At 45.4% G+C, this 16,622-nt stretch overlaps 1 protein-coding gene across 4 annotated transcripts in view; it reads right to left on the bottom strand.

The window, feature by feature from the left end:
- Window positions 1-16,622, bottom strand: part of SPTBN1 (spectrin beta, non-erythrocytic 1) — a 130,170-nt gene that overhangs the window by 33,495 nt on the left and 80,053 nt on the right. For 3 of the 4 annotated variants that reach the window (XM_074903347.1, XM_074903443.1, XM_074903620.1), the window contains 14 exons: window positions 14,157-14,330; window positions 12,791-12,882; window positions 12,050-12,130; window positions 11,166-11,281; window positions 10,015-10,127; window positions 9,202-9,389; window positions 8,099-8,216; window positions 6,557-6,715; window positions 5,646-5,948; window positions 4,690-4,843; window positions 3,122-3,992; window positions 2,843-2,980; window positions 1,442-2,198; window positions 993-1,195 (listed from right to left, as the gene is read on the bottom strand). In XM_074903347.1, the coding sequence (XP_074759448.1) occupies window positions 993-1,195; window positions 1,442-2,198; window positions 2,843-2,980; window positions 3,122-3,992; window positions 4,690-4,843; window positions 5,646-5,948; window positions 6,557-6,715; window positions 8,099-8,216; window positions 9,202-9,389; window positions 10,015-10,127; window positions 11,166-11,281; window positions 12,050-12,130; window positions 12,791-12,882; window positions 14,157-14,330 (3,467 nt within the window). Of the gene's footprint in view, window positions 1-992; window positions 1,196-1,441; window positions 2,199-2,842; window positions 2,981-3,121; window positions 3,993-4,283; window positions 4,287-4,689; window positions 4,844-5,645; window positions 5,949-6,556; window positions 6,716-8,098; window positions 8,217-9,201; window positions 9,390-10,014; window positions 10,128-11,165; window positions 11,282-12,049; window positions 12,131-12,790; window positions 12,883-14,156; window positions 14,331-16,622 lie in introns of all 4 variants that reach the window. The other variant, XM_074903533.1, reaches the window with a different exon arrangement.

Genomic DNA, 16,622 nt, shown 5'->3' with positions numbered 1-16,622 from the left:
GTCAGTAGACTCAGAGGCCCTCAGCAAGCTTTGGAAAGAGGAATATCCACCTTTCCTGAAGCCATGAGCCCCAGCTCATGGGGGCGCACACACACTGGGACATGTTTGCCAAAACAGGAAAGGCACAACGTTTTCTGAACTACCTCAGTTCTGTTCCACCCTGGGGACAGAGGCATCTGGGCAACCCTGAGCTTACTGGCTGTGGGAGGGCACAAGTCTGATAGAAGGGTGGTCGGTAACGTTTGACATAAAAGTTCTGTGTGAGCTTACTGCTGCGTTCTGATGCTCATGACTGAAAAGCGCCTTGAAAGACTCCACTGTTATTCAAACCAAAAGCAGAGAGCCATGAATCATAGCCAGCAAAACTGAACATTTGGTTTTCAAAGAAAAAGAAACTCTTAACATTCTGTAGCATCCATGCTGCAGCTAAAGAGACAAAGCAAAAGACTTGTTCTAGGATGAAAGACACATTTGTACCAATGCTTCCTAATCTGATTTCAGAAAGGCCAGACAAGTTGGAAAAGGCGATCAAAGCCAAGTGGGTGGGGTAGATATGGTGCCAATTACACTCTTGAAGAGCCACATTCCTTCTTCAGAGGAAGGACAGGAATACATTATGATAATTAAATCAGCTAGGAGGTAGCAGAGGAATCTAAGACTTGTGGAACCAGGTACACGTAACTGCTGCAGCTCCCACCGTAACATAACCTCTGTTAATCCTCCGAGAATTAAAAGGCAACGCCCATATAGCCAAAGTCTGGGTAGTGAGCTCATTCCCTAGTAAGTGTCTAGAAAATGGGAGAGGTAATTTTTAACGAAGATCAGCACAGCACATTTTTTCAACATTACAGTTCCTATTTTTCCACAGGACAAAGGAAACAGTCTGCAGCAGACGTTTTCTAACACGTTACTTTGCCTTGGGATCCTGGTAAAAGGTCACACCTTGAAGAACACAACTTCACACTTCGATTCTGCCACTGTTTGGACCTTACCTGTCATCAATAGAGTCCACTTTCTCCTGGATTTTGTCAGAGTTAATGTTCCCATCGCTAACTAGCCTCCTGCCAGTCTCTACAACTGCATTGATCTTTTCTTCATTGGCATCCATCGTGGTCATGAAATCCTCCTGTTTTTTAATAGCAGCTTCTGCTCCTTCTAAGGTAGTGGGCATTTCCGTGTGTGCCAAAACATACTCCTGTGATTAAAGCAGAAATCAGAGAGCAAAGGATTACACTCAGGCTACGCTGTCTGCTCCAACAACACATTTGCCACATACGAAAAGAATATGAACAGTTGAAAGTATTATACAGAAAGCAATTAGAGTTTAAAAAGGGCAATTTATCTGTTTGCAGCTCTTCTGCCAAACGATCTTGTTTATTAACTACTTGAATTATATGGTGACAACCCGAAGAATGACATAAGGTTTATCTCGACCACTTGCCTGGTTATTAAGAAACGCTTCTGCTTGCTTGGTATCTCTGAGAAATAGCTGGTAGGCATGAGACTGGGAAAGGAGATTTTGCCTGTTCTCCCACATTTTGTGAAGCTCGTTCCATCCAGTGTCCAAAGCCTGTAGGCGCTGGCGGAGGAACATGTACTGAGCGTCAGTTTGCCCTTGTGTCACCATCTCACCCATGTCCCTCATTTTCTGATAATCTTCCTCGTAATTGTTGATTTCATTCTTAATGTTCTCGTGTTGAGTGAGCAGCTTCTCAGCCTCTGTCAGGGTGTTGGGCATGTCCTCGGAGGCGATGGCCGTCTGCGTTCTGGAGAGCCAGGACTGGAAGTCGTCCAGGTCTCTCAGGAACTGCTGCAGTTTGCTGGCCTCTCCCAGAGACTCCTCCCGGTTCTTGAGGGTGGTCTTCATCTCTTCCCACACGTCATTGATTTCTGCAAGCCGTGAAAGGATAGCCTGTGCCTGGTCGGGATGCTCCGATTCCAGCTTTTCAGCCTCTTTTTGCAGGTCGCTTAGCTTAGCCTCGATGGCTACCAGGTCACGCTCCATGCCCGTCAGCTTCCTCTGCAGGGCCATCACCCCAGCCAGGTCGTTACCCAGATCTTGTGTGGATTCGATCACTTTGGTCTTTTCCCTGATCCAGGATTTGGTTTCATTACATTCAAGATGGTAGTTCTGGATACTCAGAGCAGAGAGCAGAGCATCCTTCTTCCTGTCTACCAGTTCTCTGAACTGGCTCCACCTGAAATTTGTGAGGTGAGAAAAGCAGAGAAATTGAGATTTGTGTTTAATAAGGGAAAAGGATATGGCAACACTGCTGAGGCAGCAGTTGCTCACATTAGCTTTGTAAGTCATGAAATAACCTAACTATTCATGTTCTTTTCAATCCTTCCGTATCATCAACAGTTTTAGCAAAATAACCATTAACCAAGCTGCGGTGTATATTAGAATATGACAAGTACCAGCAATAATGAGTTCTTAAAAGTATCATTTTTCCTTAAGTGAAAAATTGCTAGTTACATTTCATTTTCACAATAAATGTTCTCTCTCGGTGTATGTTGAAGCCAAAAAAAAAAAAAGAGTGAGGTTACATGGCATTACACTGGTTTCTTTTTTAACATCACAGTCATTACAGTGAATTTCCAGCTCTCAAATCAAGGTCCTGATACACTCAGGACCTGCTTGAAGTCAACAGCAAAACTCCATCTATCAAATATCTGAAAGACATAGCTCTCTTCTTGTTCTGAAGCTTTAAAGGCCCACCTTGAAGATACTTCAGGTAACAGCATCAGAACATCTTAAAAAAACACATCTAAGAAACCCAAATAACCCCACTGCAGTTGATTCAGCCAGTGTCACGTTGACGAGCACGAGGCCTTCTCTTACCTCGTGTTGAGTTTATCTTGCTGGGCCTTGATCTCCCTCTCGCTTGGGTGGCCGCTGTGCATTAGCTGCCTGGCAATTTGGTTCACTACCGCAACACGGGACGCCTGATTGTTCATTTCTGGTTCCAGGCTTTCAAATCTGGGGTGGGGAAACAAGCAAACAAACAAAAGATCACACAGGTGTTAGAGAATGTGAGCCACAAGCAAGCTGAGAAAGGTCGCTGGTGTAAAAACACTTCCACCCAGTGTTCCCCAAGCTTCCTGGTGAAGGCATTCTCACCTGTGCTGGATCACTTCCAGGTCTTCCAGCTTCTCTGGAATCTGCATATTGTTCAGCCACTTCTCCTTTTCGTCAATCCAAAGCTCACAAGCATCAGCCTCGCTGAACATCTTATACAAAGCCAGGGTGTCCTGCAAGGCCTGTTTACGCAGCCGAGTGAGCTCAGCGACCTCCTTGTACCTCTCCTCTATGCCGGACAACCGGCCTTGCACGTCCGGAGACCCGGCGTGCTCCTGGGGCAGAGCCTTGGCCTGCTCGTGCAGCGAGTCGATGGTGGGCCGGTAGCTTGCAATCTCTTCAGCTACATCTTTGTGTTTCTTGACCAAGGACTGAGTAGAATATTCGTCGTGGCCAACGTCATTGCTGGAGACAATTTTGAGAATGTCCAACATCCACGCGTCGATATCGTCAGCATCAGCCTGGAACTGGTGAAGGAGAGAGGCTTCCTCCAGACGCTTCTTCCTGATGGCAGATAACTGTTCCAAGTTAGCCCACTGCTCCCGGATATCCTTAATTCTTTCTCTGATTTTCTCTGACCCGAAATGCTCCTCCGCAATCATGTCTTCACCTTCCTTTATCGCCTGCTGGAAGTGGCCACTGCGACCACTCATTTCATCTTCGAAGGCCTTGTGTTTACTCAGGAGACGGACAACGCTGGTTAGGTCCTTCCCGTAGTCATCAGATGACAGGATCTGCTCCTTCTCCCTGATCCAACCCTCCTCTTCAGCCATTTCCCAGAAGAACTTCCAGAGGCGCCGGGACTCCTCCAAGCGTGCCCGGCGCTCGGCGGCGAGCTGGCACAGCTCTTGGTAACAGAACTCCATGTGAGCCACACGGTCCCGGATGACCTGGGGGTCACACGGTTTGTAACCTGTTTGGGCAGAGAAGGAATGTTACCACTTGGACTGATCCAGTTTCATCTCTACAGCTGAGGCACACACAGAGTTCTAAATTCCTGTTTGTTCCCTCTACAAAGTTAACACAACAGAATTCTCAGTCACCTGAAAGCGAGTGGGAACTATTCAAGCTTCACCATACAGTAACACAGATCAGGAAATATTGTTCTTAGCATAAAGACAAAAAAAAAAAAAAAAACCAAACGGAAGGAAAGACATTCATGAGTGTTTGCAGGGAAAGAAAATTCACTGCTCCAGATTTATACCAGCTTCATACACAGAACTGCACAAAATTAACATCATTTACTCTAACGATGCTGGTTTAATGGAATTGCTTTTATTTAGCATGAATTGGGACAGTATCAGACTGGGTCCAGTAATTTGTACTGTTTGCATTACAAATTTAAAAACCGGGGAATTAACAGTGACTACTACAAAGCAGGTGCTGGTGGGAGTGTGACATCCCATGCAGGACACAACGCCACAATGAATTCCTAAGCAGGTACCCGGACAGATTAATTATTGACACAGTGAGTAAAGGAGGAAGAAATGTAGCTGGATTCTGTTATCCTGATGCTGCATTTAACCTCCTGTGCCCTGGAGAACTCCTGGGGCTGACAGACAGCCTCACATGGAACGAAGACCAAGAAGGGTGTGTTGGCTGGTAGTTACCTTCTCCATCTGTGGCAAACTTCTGAGCAGATGCATTGACCCCTCTGACTCTCTCAGCCTGAATGGCAATGTCAGCTTCCACAAGAGCATGTTTCTGCAACAGGTCTTCCACTCCTAACAAATGTTTGCCATAGTCTTGAGACAGCAGAAGCACCTGATCAAAATGTAAAAGACAAGTTAAATGGGCTAAGGGCTGTTTGTCTCTTAATGACTCCAGGCATTTCACTGTTCTCTGTTGTTACACTGATTCAAGTCCAGAGGAACAGCAGGCCCGTAAGAAGAGCTATTTCAAATGTAGAGAGACATAGCTGATACGAATATGAGCTAGTATTTTTTAATTCACTGGCAACCATGAAGAAGTTGCCTGCTCTTTAATGCAGTTTTATGTCTAGGGTGATGAAAAGCAAAGCTAGGACCAATGAAAAGCACGCAGTGGGGTGCAGGGAGCTACCACTGAGCTACACACATCTTTCTTTCCTCTAACAGCTTCCAAGTTCTGTTGGCTGACGGACAAGAACAAAGTCATGGTCCTCTCCCTTCCCAGATCCCAGGAGAACAGGCAGGAAGAAACTGATGCTTTTTAAAGCACAGAGGTGAAGAGATGACTTGTTCCCCATGTAAACTGTGATGGAGAGATTACTGAATTCCCTTTCACCAAAACCATCACTCATACCCAAGCACCGTGACCAAAGCCTCTGGCCCTTACGAGACCGACATGAAGCAGAGAAGTAGCTCTTTATAGGAGGGAACTTGCTCTTTTTTCTTACTTGTTTTTAATGTTTTTTAAAAATCATCGTAAGGTATAAGGAATTTGTCCACTCCTCTTGCATGTGAGACTTCTGCATTTGTCTATTAAACCCAAGGAGTAAAATGAATCTTAAAATTAGCTTTACAAAACAGGATATCTACACCTCTCCAGAATATCTGGTCTACATTCTCAAATGGCGAATGCCTACCTTCATCTCATCCATCCAGTCCATAATGTACAGCATTTCCTGGAAAATCTTCTGCAGGCCCAGATTCATCTCCAGGCGCTGTCTGCGTGCCCTGAGCAGCTCCAGCAGATACTCCCAGAGGCGGATAACGTTGTCCTTCCTCGCAGTAATGCGCTTGATATCGTGGTAGTTTTCAGTCTCCAGCTCCTTTGCCACTGCAACCACGGCCTGGACTCGCTCCTCATAGGCCGCAATGTCTGTCTCAATGGCCTCATGCTTCTTCGTTGCGGCCTCTACTGCTGGAAGGTCAAAGCCAAAATTATCCTGCAAGGACAAAGACATGTCTTCAGTCATGGCTGCTGCGGGGAAAAGCCCTACTGGCTATGACAGCATTTCTGATTGGGCAGACTACGCCTGTTAGCAAATCTGGGATCTCAAAATGCTCTGAGCAATCTTCTTTACTAAAATCAGAGATATCTCACCAGAGAACCGCTGATAAAATCAGAGATATTATTTACTAACTTGGAGGGGAAGAACCACGGTGGCCATCGGGACTAGGCTGGGGGGTTGGATTTTTTTGAAGTCATCTCTAATATTAAAAAATAATATTAATTCCTGGCCTAATTTCACTGAATTGACCAAAATATTCAGATAAAGAAAACCTTGACAGTGGGTAGATATTTCCCCACCACTGTCTCCTGAGCACAGACTGATAGATTCAAGGAAGGGATTCCCCAGGGCATTAGAGATAGGACAGACATTACACACACACACACAATATACATTTGCACAAATATACAACAAACATAAATATACATAGATTCAGTAAAATATGAGGCACAGGGGCGGAATGTTCTTTTTTGCAAGAACCGTATCCTATAATTATGCCTGGGAATTGTTTTAGTCACACAGACAATTTCTGAAAGCAGCACCTGAGAAACGAGACGTTGATTTTCACTCAGCCAAGTTTCTCTCATAGCTGCCTTGCGATCAAATCTGCGTGCAAGTTGTTCCAGTTTCTCCTGTCTGATGAGCTCATTTCGCAGTGCCAGTTCTCTTTCATGTTCGGCTTTTTCCAGTCTTTCCCAGGCCTTAAGTTGTGGAGCAAAAACACATGTCTTCTAAACAAACATTCTTATAGGATTATGATAAATCACATCTTCTTTGCATGAAACCAGGACTGAAGTAACTAACAGTCAAGTGTCACAAAACTGGTTTATTTATTTATACGCGAATCAATCTGGTTTGCATTGGCTGGCCTGACACCTTGCTTGCTAATCTGAGCACATGACTTAAAATTTGTTCCCAATTTATTCATTCATTTTCTGAGTGAGGGGTATAAGACTTGTTTATGCATTTTCTCAAGTTCATTTGGGTTTTGCCTCCAACAAGGCCTAAGCAAACCACCCGGCTTGAATGTAAGAGAGTATTTGTTTGAAAACAAAAAATCTTCCGAGCTCTACTCCCAAATAAGTGGATTCTATCTTCCTCATTTAGGAAAGGAGAATTAGAGATTCATGCCCTCTCACCTCTAAAATCAACACACCATTGTTATTCTTTCTTACATCCACTTTGGAAAAGAAAACAACTGCTGAACTCAGTTACTTTTAGTGCATAAAAGTCCTTTTTTCCCCCCAAAGCCAAACGTTATTCACATGCATGACATTAGTATTGCAAAAATAAAAGTGTCTTATAAGCACGTTGAAAGCCAGCTCATCACCTTTCAGATCTTCTTACCAACAACAAAAATACCCACAATTAAACACAAACTACCCGAGATTCTTCTAAATCCTGACAGATGTGAAGCTGCCTGAAACCCAAGTCTTTTTTTTTAGGTATTCACAGTCACAGGGGCTTAATGCAAAGAGAAGAGCCGTGCAGTTCACTGCTCTGCAGGTTGCAGAGTGAGGCCATGGACACCTCCAACACCTGCTCTGGGAAGGCCAAGCACCATCAAACCCAAACGAGGAAAGCCCAGACTTGTGTTGTTTATTATCCTTGAGAGCCTGTCAGCTCTGCTGCTGTTCTGACAGCTGCAGCAGCACAAAGGAGAGCTGGGTAACCCCTGAGAGGGAACCCACGAGAGGGCTGAGGGCCTCCCTTTGCTCTCTCTTAGTGTGGGCAGTGGGGCAGACAGGGAGGCCTGCAGTGTCTACACACTGCAGCTCCATGCTGTCAACTAAGAGCCAGGAGCCTGGAGGAGCAAGGCAGGGCTACCAGAGCCACAATCAACTGCACGGAGTGACTGAGTGTTTTCACAGTGCAGAAGATCTCACCAATGCAGAGAATACCCAAGGACTTGATCCAGCTTCGTGAGTCCAAGTGTTAAGAAAAGATCAGCCCCACCCCTCCTGTTCCCTGTGCTCCCCCACATCAAGGCTGGAAGTAGCAAATGTGTTTGTCCCCAGTATGCTGACACGCTGAAAGGACACAGCAAAATCCTGAGTGGCCCAGGAGGAGCTGGCTCAGTTTACCTTGTTAATGTCCGAGATGAGTTTGCCCTCCCTGGGCATGTATACTTTCTGATTGTTGGCTCTCATTTTGCTTTGGATGGTAAAAAGCAGCACTTCTAGGTTTCCTTTTTCTGTAAATCTAAACACAATTTTGCAAAAGAACTGAGTTACAATAAAGCTTTCGTTGCTACCAAGGTATGACAAAGCATTTCCTTAAAACACTGACATTACGAATGGAGCATTCAGATAAACACCTTCATCTTGTGTGAAAGCTGGAAGCAACTGAAATAGCCCACACACACCCTGGAACCAGCTGGGTCGAACAGCAAAAGAAACTTCACAGAAATCAGTTGTTTGTGCGCTCAGATTTAAACCCCCTGAGGGACAGAAGGCTGCATTTTTTTTGTTCTGCCGTGTGCACTGCCCTAGTTTGTTCTATCGACTCAAGAAACCGAAGTCTTATTTAAAGCCTACTGCAATCAGTAAACTCTTCCCACTGTTTTCCCCGAGTCAAACGCCTGGGAAACAAACCAACTCCATGGGCGCTGGGGAACAGCCTGCCATTTCAGAAGACATCTGGATATTCTGCAGGGTTTTGGATTGTGATTATTATCCATTAGAGCTTACATTAGACAAAAATAATAAAACAGATCTGATATCCTGATGCTAAAAGAAACTTCCCAGCAATAAGCTGCACGGTTTAAGTTGTGTCAGTTTTAGTAAGCACAGCTATGTTTCACAAAACCAGACACACTTCCTCTCGAGCCTGGGCAACCAGGAAGACTCTTTTAAGAGCAGTGTGCTGGGGGTATTACTGCACTAGCACAGTATGCTGTTACCACATGTGTTTCAGGGAAGTAACAGCTTCCAGGACTCTGAGATCCTGCAGGCAACACACTTTTCATCACTGTTGTTGTTGTTATCTGCACACTGAAGAGCATAAAGCAAACAGGCCCCCAGTAATAACGATGGGTGCCAGTTAGAAATACGATATCTGGGCTCATTCAGAAAAATAAATTCTTAAGCCAAGATTAAAATGACTTGGATGTGTTTGCTTTTCAAAAAATCAGCGACTGACTAAACACAACAAGACCACTGCTGTTGTCAGCTAAGATGGAAATTACTTGGGAGGCTTCTCCACTGTGCGGTAAGTGTTGAACGCCTGTAGCTGCTGCTGCACACCAACCAGCGAGTTGGCAAACTTGCGGTTGTTGAGGATGATAATGGTTTGCTCAATCCACTCCAGAAGGTCAGAAGCCAGTGATTCGTATTTTTCAATCATTTTCTCTGTTTCAATGGCATTGTCAAGCACCTGCAAGGAGCAGCACAAGGTAACATGAGTGACGAGGGCGGTGCTCTGCAGTCATCTCAATCTGAGCAGCTGCAGAAAAGGAGCTGTTGGGAGACCTGACTTATGAATCAGAGCAGTCACCACTGAGCACACAGGGGCTGGCAGCCCTGAGGAATGAGGGCTTTGCATTTTTTAGCACTGAATTCCCATGATCCCTGGCAATAGAGGGGCAGAGCTGAGGCTTACAAAAGGATTCATGCTCGGTCTGCCAGCTGTAAAGATGGGGGCAACTTTGCCAAAAGGCAGAGAATGACTGCACATTTTTTCAATTAGGGACTTCTCTGGGCTCCAGAAGAGACAGAGAACCCAGAAGGTCAGGAGCAGTTAATGAGAAAGGAAAAGCAGCAATGATGCAAAATTAACAAGCGAAAATAAAACACTGGCCAAATGTTTTCTAATACAAGGCAGTTGGAAATTAACTGTTCCTCACAGTCATATGGGAATATTTAACATTCAAATTGTGTCCAAAAGCAAAACTGAAAACCACCATACAGTGGACTCTTAAAAAAACCAACACCCAAGAGGAAAACAAAAATCAGAAATATTTCAGCTGCTCTGTAACAATTTATAATTTGAACTCGCAAACCTTTCCAATACGTTTTCCTTCAACTGCTAGAGCTTTCATTTTGGAGAAGTAGTGGTAATAGGTCACCACGTAGGTGATGATGGACTTTTCATCGGGGTGATCAACGCTGATATCTGCAAACCAAAGCAGAGCTGTCTTACCACACTGATGGCAGAGGCCTTGAAACAACAAAGCTTATAATGTAACAAGGATGCACTTGTGAGTCAGAGAGATGGCTCCAGTGGCAGCTCAGCTCCTAAGATTCGTGTCCTAATCAGAAAGAAATTCAGCAGCTTTGGGCTGGTTCTGGATTACCTGGTGTTAGTGTTGAGCCCTGTTACTAAGAAGGGCTGCCCTATCCCTCTGTCTTAGTGTAGCTGTGGTTAAAGCACCCATCTGTGGGATAGCGACCTTTGGGAGTCAGTTTCCAGACTTTGCCACAGCTTGTGTGCAGCCAAGTAACTCCTCTAGTGTCTGTGTGAGTTGACAGAACTACTGTTAATTGAGAACCTCAGTGCTCCATTATTAGCACTGGGAGAGAGGAATTCCAGTCTAACACTATGGCTCTCCAGGAATATCTTCTGAGGGATACAAATAGAAAATAAATTGTTTCCTGTCCTGCAGCAATTCTGAGGCACTGTACAATAAGCAAGAAGAAACTCAAGCCCAAACACAAAGCCTCTATTTGCCCTGTCACAAGAAAATTTCCTGTCCTTGGCATCTTGAGCAGCCTTCCAATAAATACCAGGAGCATGCAGAGTGTCAGGAAAGCCAGGCTGCAGCTCCCTGACAGCCTGTGAAAGAAGCTGCTAACTATGTGCTGAAATCCACATCCTTCATCTGCCAGCTGACAGTCTTTCTCAGGGCAGATCGGAAGGGTGCCTTCTGACTGGGGTGATTTTATGTATAGATGGCCAGTCCAGTGATCTCCTCAGGTGGGGGAAAATAAATGGAGGATGAAGGGCTCTCGTGCTGCTGCTCCTCAGCCTTCTGCAGCACACAGCCTGCCTCCTCTCCTGTCCTCTCTGCCGGTGTCACCAGGTGAGTCAACAGCTGCCAGCTGCTCTTCAACACAAAAAGCCCTCACAGAGCTGTGCCCTGCAACAAGGAGGGGTGGCAGCGAGAAGAGACCACAAGGACCTGTGAAGTGCTGAAACTGCAGGAATGCTTACCCTCAGGGTCCAGGAGCTTAGTAAGGCCGAGGTGCTGCTCTGCAAGGTTAAAAGCATTCTGCAGATTGTAGTGTGCATTTGACTTCTTCAGCTTGTCAAAATCAATCAGATCAGGCCTAGACAAGATAGAAAATTCTTTAAATTTCCCAAAGCGCAGTGCAGCCACCCTCGAATGAACAAACGAACGGAAACCTGCAATGCTGAGAAAACCTGGCCCCTGGTGCTGCAGTCCTGAGAAAACCCAGTCCCCCGTGCTGCCATCAAAGGAATGAAGGAATGCCCAGCACAGGCCACGGCAGCACCCAGCCCGCGGCAAGAAACTGAGGACAGCTTAACAGCACTAAAGGTGACCCTGGAGAAGAAAGGAAGAAAGTTGGGCTCAGGCAGCCTCTCCTCATGCCCACCGTGAGCCGTCCCAAAAGCTCCACCAGAGGCTGCCAAGGAACAGCAGCCCCAGCCCCCCATCCTGCCAGCCTTGCCACAGAGACTTCTTCCCCCTCCAGGCTGCTGTTGTGTGTGGTCCCCCCACCCCCCAAATTCTAGGCAACCAGACCCAACCATCAGTTACTCAATAAGGTACAAAAACTTCTTTCAACCTGTCCAGTCTCAAACTACAACAATCACATGCATGTTCTCTTCTCTTGAAACCAAAAGCAGCCTGTTTTGACTTGTGATGTGAGAAGCTGTTGCCCAGATGAGCTCCCAGTGACCGGAAGAACTGTAAAACTCTAAAGCAAGGCGAGTTGCTGTAAAGCTTTCAGCAATTCTTCAACTTTCTCCTCTCCACAGATTTTAAAATGGGGCTGCAAGGTAACTGCGAAGCCCAAGGCACACTGAAACAGTCCAAGCTTCCAGAATCCATGGAGGCCTGGAGCCACACATACCTGTGCTTGTGTATTAGTGCATTGAAAGCCATCCCATCCCTCCAGCTCGTTGTGAAGTTGTGAATATTGACATTGGGGTAACTGCCAGAACAAAAAACAGAGAGCAGAGTCAACAGAGCAGCCCTGCTGCAGCCCTGTCTGCACTGGCACTAAAAACTGCCTGCAGGGGCAACATCTTTATTGTAAACCAGGGGTACACAGAAGCAAAATTAATTTCTTTAGTGATATGGGTATTTTGCAAGTCTCCAAACATTTCAGGCTGCTCAAAAACCACTTTCATAAGAGTTCTTGGAAGGAGAAGTACCACTAAAATAATGCTGAAGTGCCCCAAGTCATCACAGGGACATCCAAGTTGCATAGGGGAAACGTACTGAATCCCTACAAATGGGTATTTAATTATGCAAGAAGGCTACTGTCAGAGAAAGACATTTTGGTAATATTTCTATACATACATGGGAGGAGGGAAAAGTTGGTGGCAAGCATGTGAAGCATCATTATTTCTTCAGAGTAGGGTGAAAAAGAGTCAGCATATTGCTATTTATTCATTGATTATCAGATTGGTATGTTTATCACACAGCATTAATGTAATAAATTCAGATTTTTCTGACTTGAAAACATCAATTCAATTCTCTTGGCTGAATCCACTCAAGGAGAGATATGCGTTTGCCCATTTAAAATTATTTCAGTGAAAATTCGAAGTGCTGTAAGAGCTTTAGAGATAATCACTTAATCCACACTCACCCAGCTGTCTTCATCTGGCACCACAAAAGCAAAGCATCTTTAGCAGATTTCTTCTCCTTGTTGTCCTCAGTTTCAACACTGATATCTTGGATCTACAATTAACATAGAAAGTTTAAATATTTCTCTGAGAAAACACATTGTTTGCCTTTCTTGAGAAGATGAAAGGGATTATATTGGAATATAAGTAACAAATCTATGATGACAGGCAGGGTGGAAGTAGGCGAATGCTCTTCCTCATTTAAGAGCATTCATGTAAAAAGAAAGCTACATCTGGTCTTATTTTACTGGAGGACTGCTCTTTGTTTAGCCAAAACAGTTGAAACTTCATGAGAAAATTTATTTCCCAGTGCCAAGGCAAACCCTGCCCTACACAGCACTGAGGTTTCACCCAGCAAGGGGCTTCCTCCTGCCAGGGTGCAGAGCACATCCTTGGACCTGGGGGTGCAGCAGGCAGAGGCCCCTCTGAGGGGCCAAGCAGGAGTTTCACAGCAGCAAACAGTTTTGGGACTTCAAGCTTGGAAGAAACAAGTGTTTGCCCGTAGCAGCATCACAACTACATATTCCAGACTACAGGCTGCTACCCAGTTTTTAAAAAGAGGAAAAATAAATAAAAGGGAAAAAAAAAAAAAAAGAAAATCCTTTTTACTTCCTATGGACAAAAGTATCTCATTTTATGGATATAGTTCACTGCTTTTTCAAGAGTATTGCAGCTTCAGTGAATTTCCACCACAAGTCAGACAGACACTTTCATATTAGGAAAACACTGAGCAACACCAAAATTAAGAAAATGTTGAATTCGTTAAATATTTCTTACCATTTTATTTATTATAAATTATATATTTATTATATAAATCTATTATCCTTTCTGCAAAGGCACTTCCCATCTTTTTTGAACTGAGGGCAAAGACCAATGTGCAACTTGCTGGAAAACAAGAGCTCTCTCACAGCCTTTAGCTGGGACACTGACAGAATCCCTGTGGGCACCGTTAATCGGCTTCAGTCAGGCAGGTGAACCATAATCACCACAGAGGTGAGGAGCAGCTGAGGCAGCACTTCCTCCCGGCTTGGCAAGAGCCTAACGTCTGTGACTGGAGCTTCCTATTTACTAGGAATTTAAGAATAAAACCATATGACTGTCCACATGGGAAGCTGCCATTGGCTGCCACTATGGGTCAGCAGCCCCGTGAAGCCTCGGTTAGGCTCTGCCCTTGGCTCTGGAGCCCCTCCTGCCAGATGCTAAGTGCTTTCTACTCACTTTTCAATCATCTCCAGGGGCCTGGCAGCACTCCACTCTTTAATGAAGTGCTTTACAAACAAGCACAGGACACTCACAGGCATCTATACCTCTGTATGGATATATCTTTACCTGGAATCTCAGGATAATGGTCCAAATAAGGCCAAGTGTCAGCCTGTGATTCCCATCTACAATATCGTGAGATCCCATGTTTTCTAGGTGCACTCTCTGCTCTTTCAGGAACTGGAGGGCTTTATCAACATTCTCCAGGCAATGGATGCGCATCCTTCCCTTAGTTGGTTTAGGCTAGAAGGAAGAAGGGAGAAGAAAAACATGTATTACTGTAGATGGAAGGAGGAAAGAAAAAAAAAAAAGCACTTGTGAACTCTTCAGTCCAGGCAGATGAGTCCACCCACGGTGCCCACTGGCAGGCAGCAATACTGCACACAACTGTTCTTCACGGTCAAGGGACAAAACCACCCCTGCCATCCTCTAATACATCTGCACAGGAGTGATGGGAGCAGGTGTCAAACCTGGGGTGGACATTCCAATGCCCCAGACGCAGTCACACATGCTGGGCACCAATTTCATTTGCCTTTATTTTGCCTCCTTGCTTCTTTCATTTCCTCTGTCTAGTGTATTCATCCACTAGTCAGAAGATAAACCATTTTGTTAGGTTCATGCCACACCTATTACATTTTCCCAAGACGCTTCTTTTCGCCAGTACAAGTTTTTCCACACTGAAAAATACGATTGTCCAAAGAAAAAGATACAAAACAAACTGCTAACTGGCATGCACGAGGGAAGTGGTAATGAATGCTCCAGAGAGGAAATACAGCTACACACTCTCCAAAAAGGCACCTCAGATTTGGATAAGCTACTCAATAAAGTTCCTCGAGGACAAATGTCCTTGCTTTTTTTTTTTGGTCAGTTGATGTAGGATAAATAGTATGAAAATAACAGAAGAGATTTATTCCAAACAATTTCTTCACAGGAATGTAAAAACAAAAACACTAACAAAAGAATCAGCCACACCAATGTAACACAATTTTATGATGGCCCAGTGCAAATGAAAAAGCCCATGAATATATTTACAGCATGCAGAAGTCTGCTCTAAAACTGAATAAAATTAAAGCAACTTTGTTCCACAGATAAGGATTGCAGCTGAAGAGCCTGTTCAGTGCTCACTGAGATGTCACCAGAGGTACTCAGCCAAAATACTAATTGACATAATTTCCTTGTTTTCTGCAGGGAATGTAATTAACTGGTCATGGAAATAGCTGAGGCAAAATCCTCGCCCCAGACTGCATTCAAGTGGAAGAATTTCAGCCAGAGCCATGTTACGGTCCCTGGAAGCAGCACCCTGCAGGGGTGTGTCACCAAGAGGAAACACTTGCTAGAAAGATGCCCTTCAACACCTCAACCCCTGAGGTCATGAGTTTCACTTCAGCTTCCAGTTAGCACATCCTCCTCCAGAGGCTGGGTAATGACCCAGAGAAAGTCAACCCACAATGCCCAGCAAGTGCAAAAATTTCCAAGAACCTGCCACTGCTTTTGGGTATAGAAGTGCTTCTGAAGAGGCACAAAGAGCAGGTACAGCCTATGGAAATACCATACAGCCCAAATGCTGCCAGTGCAGGTGCAGAGCCGTGCAGTGAGAAGGGGCACAGGGGGGTTACAGGGTTGACCCAACCCAGCCGGAGACCCCTCACCATCCACAGGGTCCAGCCCGGCCCCATTCCTTTGCTGGTACTACCAGTCACCCAGGAGTGTAATAAACCGGGCCAGGAGTTTGATGTAACCTTGCACAACATGGGTAGGAAGGCTGTTCCCGAGGAGGAGAGGGAGCGCCCGGCTGCGGGGAAAAGGTGGAGGAGAGGCTGCACCCAGGAGGTGCCCAGCCCATGACTGGTCCCAGCCCAGTGCCATGCCCAAGAGCCCCAGGTCAGCTTTAGGAGGCGTGCTGGCTTTCATGGTGATGTTCCCAACACACAGCAAGGACTGTGGCCTCTTCCGAGCAGCAGTGGCAGACACGGCTCTGTTCCACCTGCCTTAAACCTATGCAGCAACTGCATTCCCTCTAATGCTTCAAGTTACTGAGCAGAAAACGTTTGAAAAGCTCTTTTTCTTCTCTCAGACATTCCAGCACCAAGGTGACAGAGCTAATACCATCCATGCTTGATGTTTTATTTAGTTCCTGAGAGCAGCTGCTCCCACCCACACTCCGTACGATGACACACTCTCCAGTTAAGAATCCAGGAAACAAAACCTTCAGGTTACTGGCAGGATTTTTTCTCCCACAAACACAATGACTGTATGTGAAGCAGCAGAGCACGTGCAGTAAACCCAAACAGGACACCGCTCCCTGTAGAGCACGAGGGGGCTGATGTATTTTTCTAGAGCTCCAGCACTAGGTGCAGCTTCTGGCTCAGCAATTCCCTATTAGAGCTGTGACAGCTTACTAGCAGCGTCCCCAAGGGCTGCTCAAACTATGGTTTGTTCATGGTCCGATAAGGAGGTTCGAATTTCTGCACGGGCAAGAATGACACAGTGCCACCTGGCCAAACAGACCTGCTCCTATGCCCAAGAAGACAGAAG

Source organism: Athene noctua, chromosome 1 (genome assembly GCF_965140245.1).
Source record: "Athene noctua chromosome 1, bAthNoc1.hap1.1, whole genome shotgun sequence".
NCBI classification, from domain to species: domain Eukaryota; kingdom Metazoa; phylum Chordata; class Aves; order Strigiformes; family Strigidae; genus Athene; species Athene noctua.
This window is presented reverse-complemented; position numbering and strand designations above follow the sequence as displayed.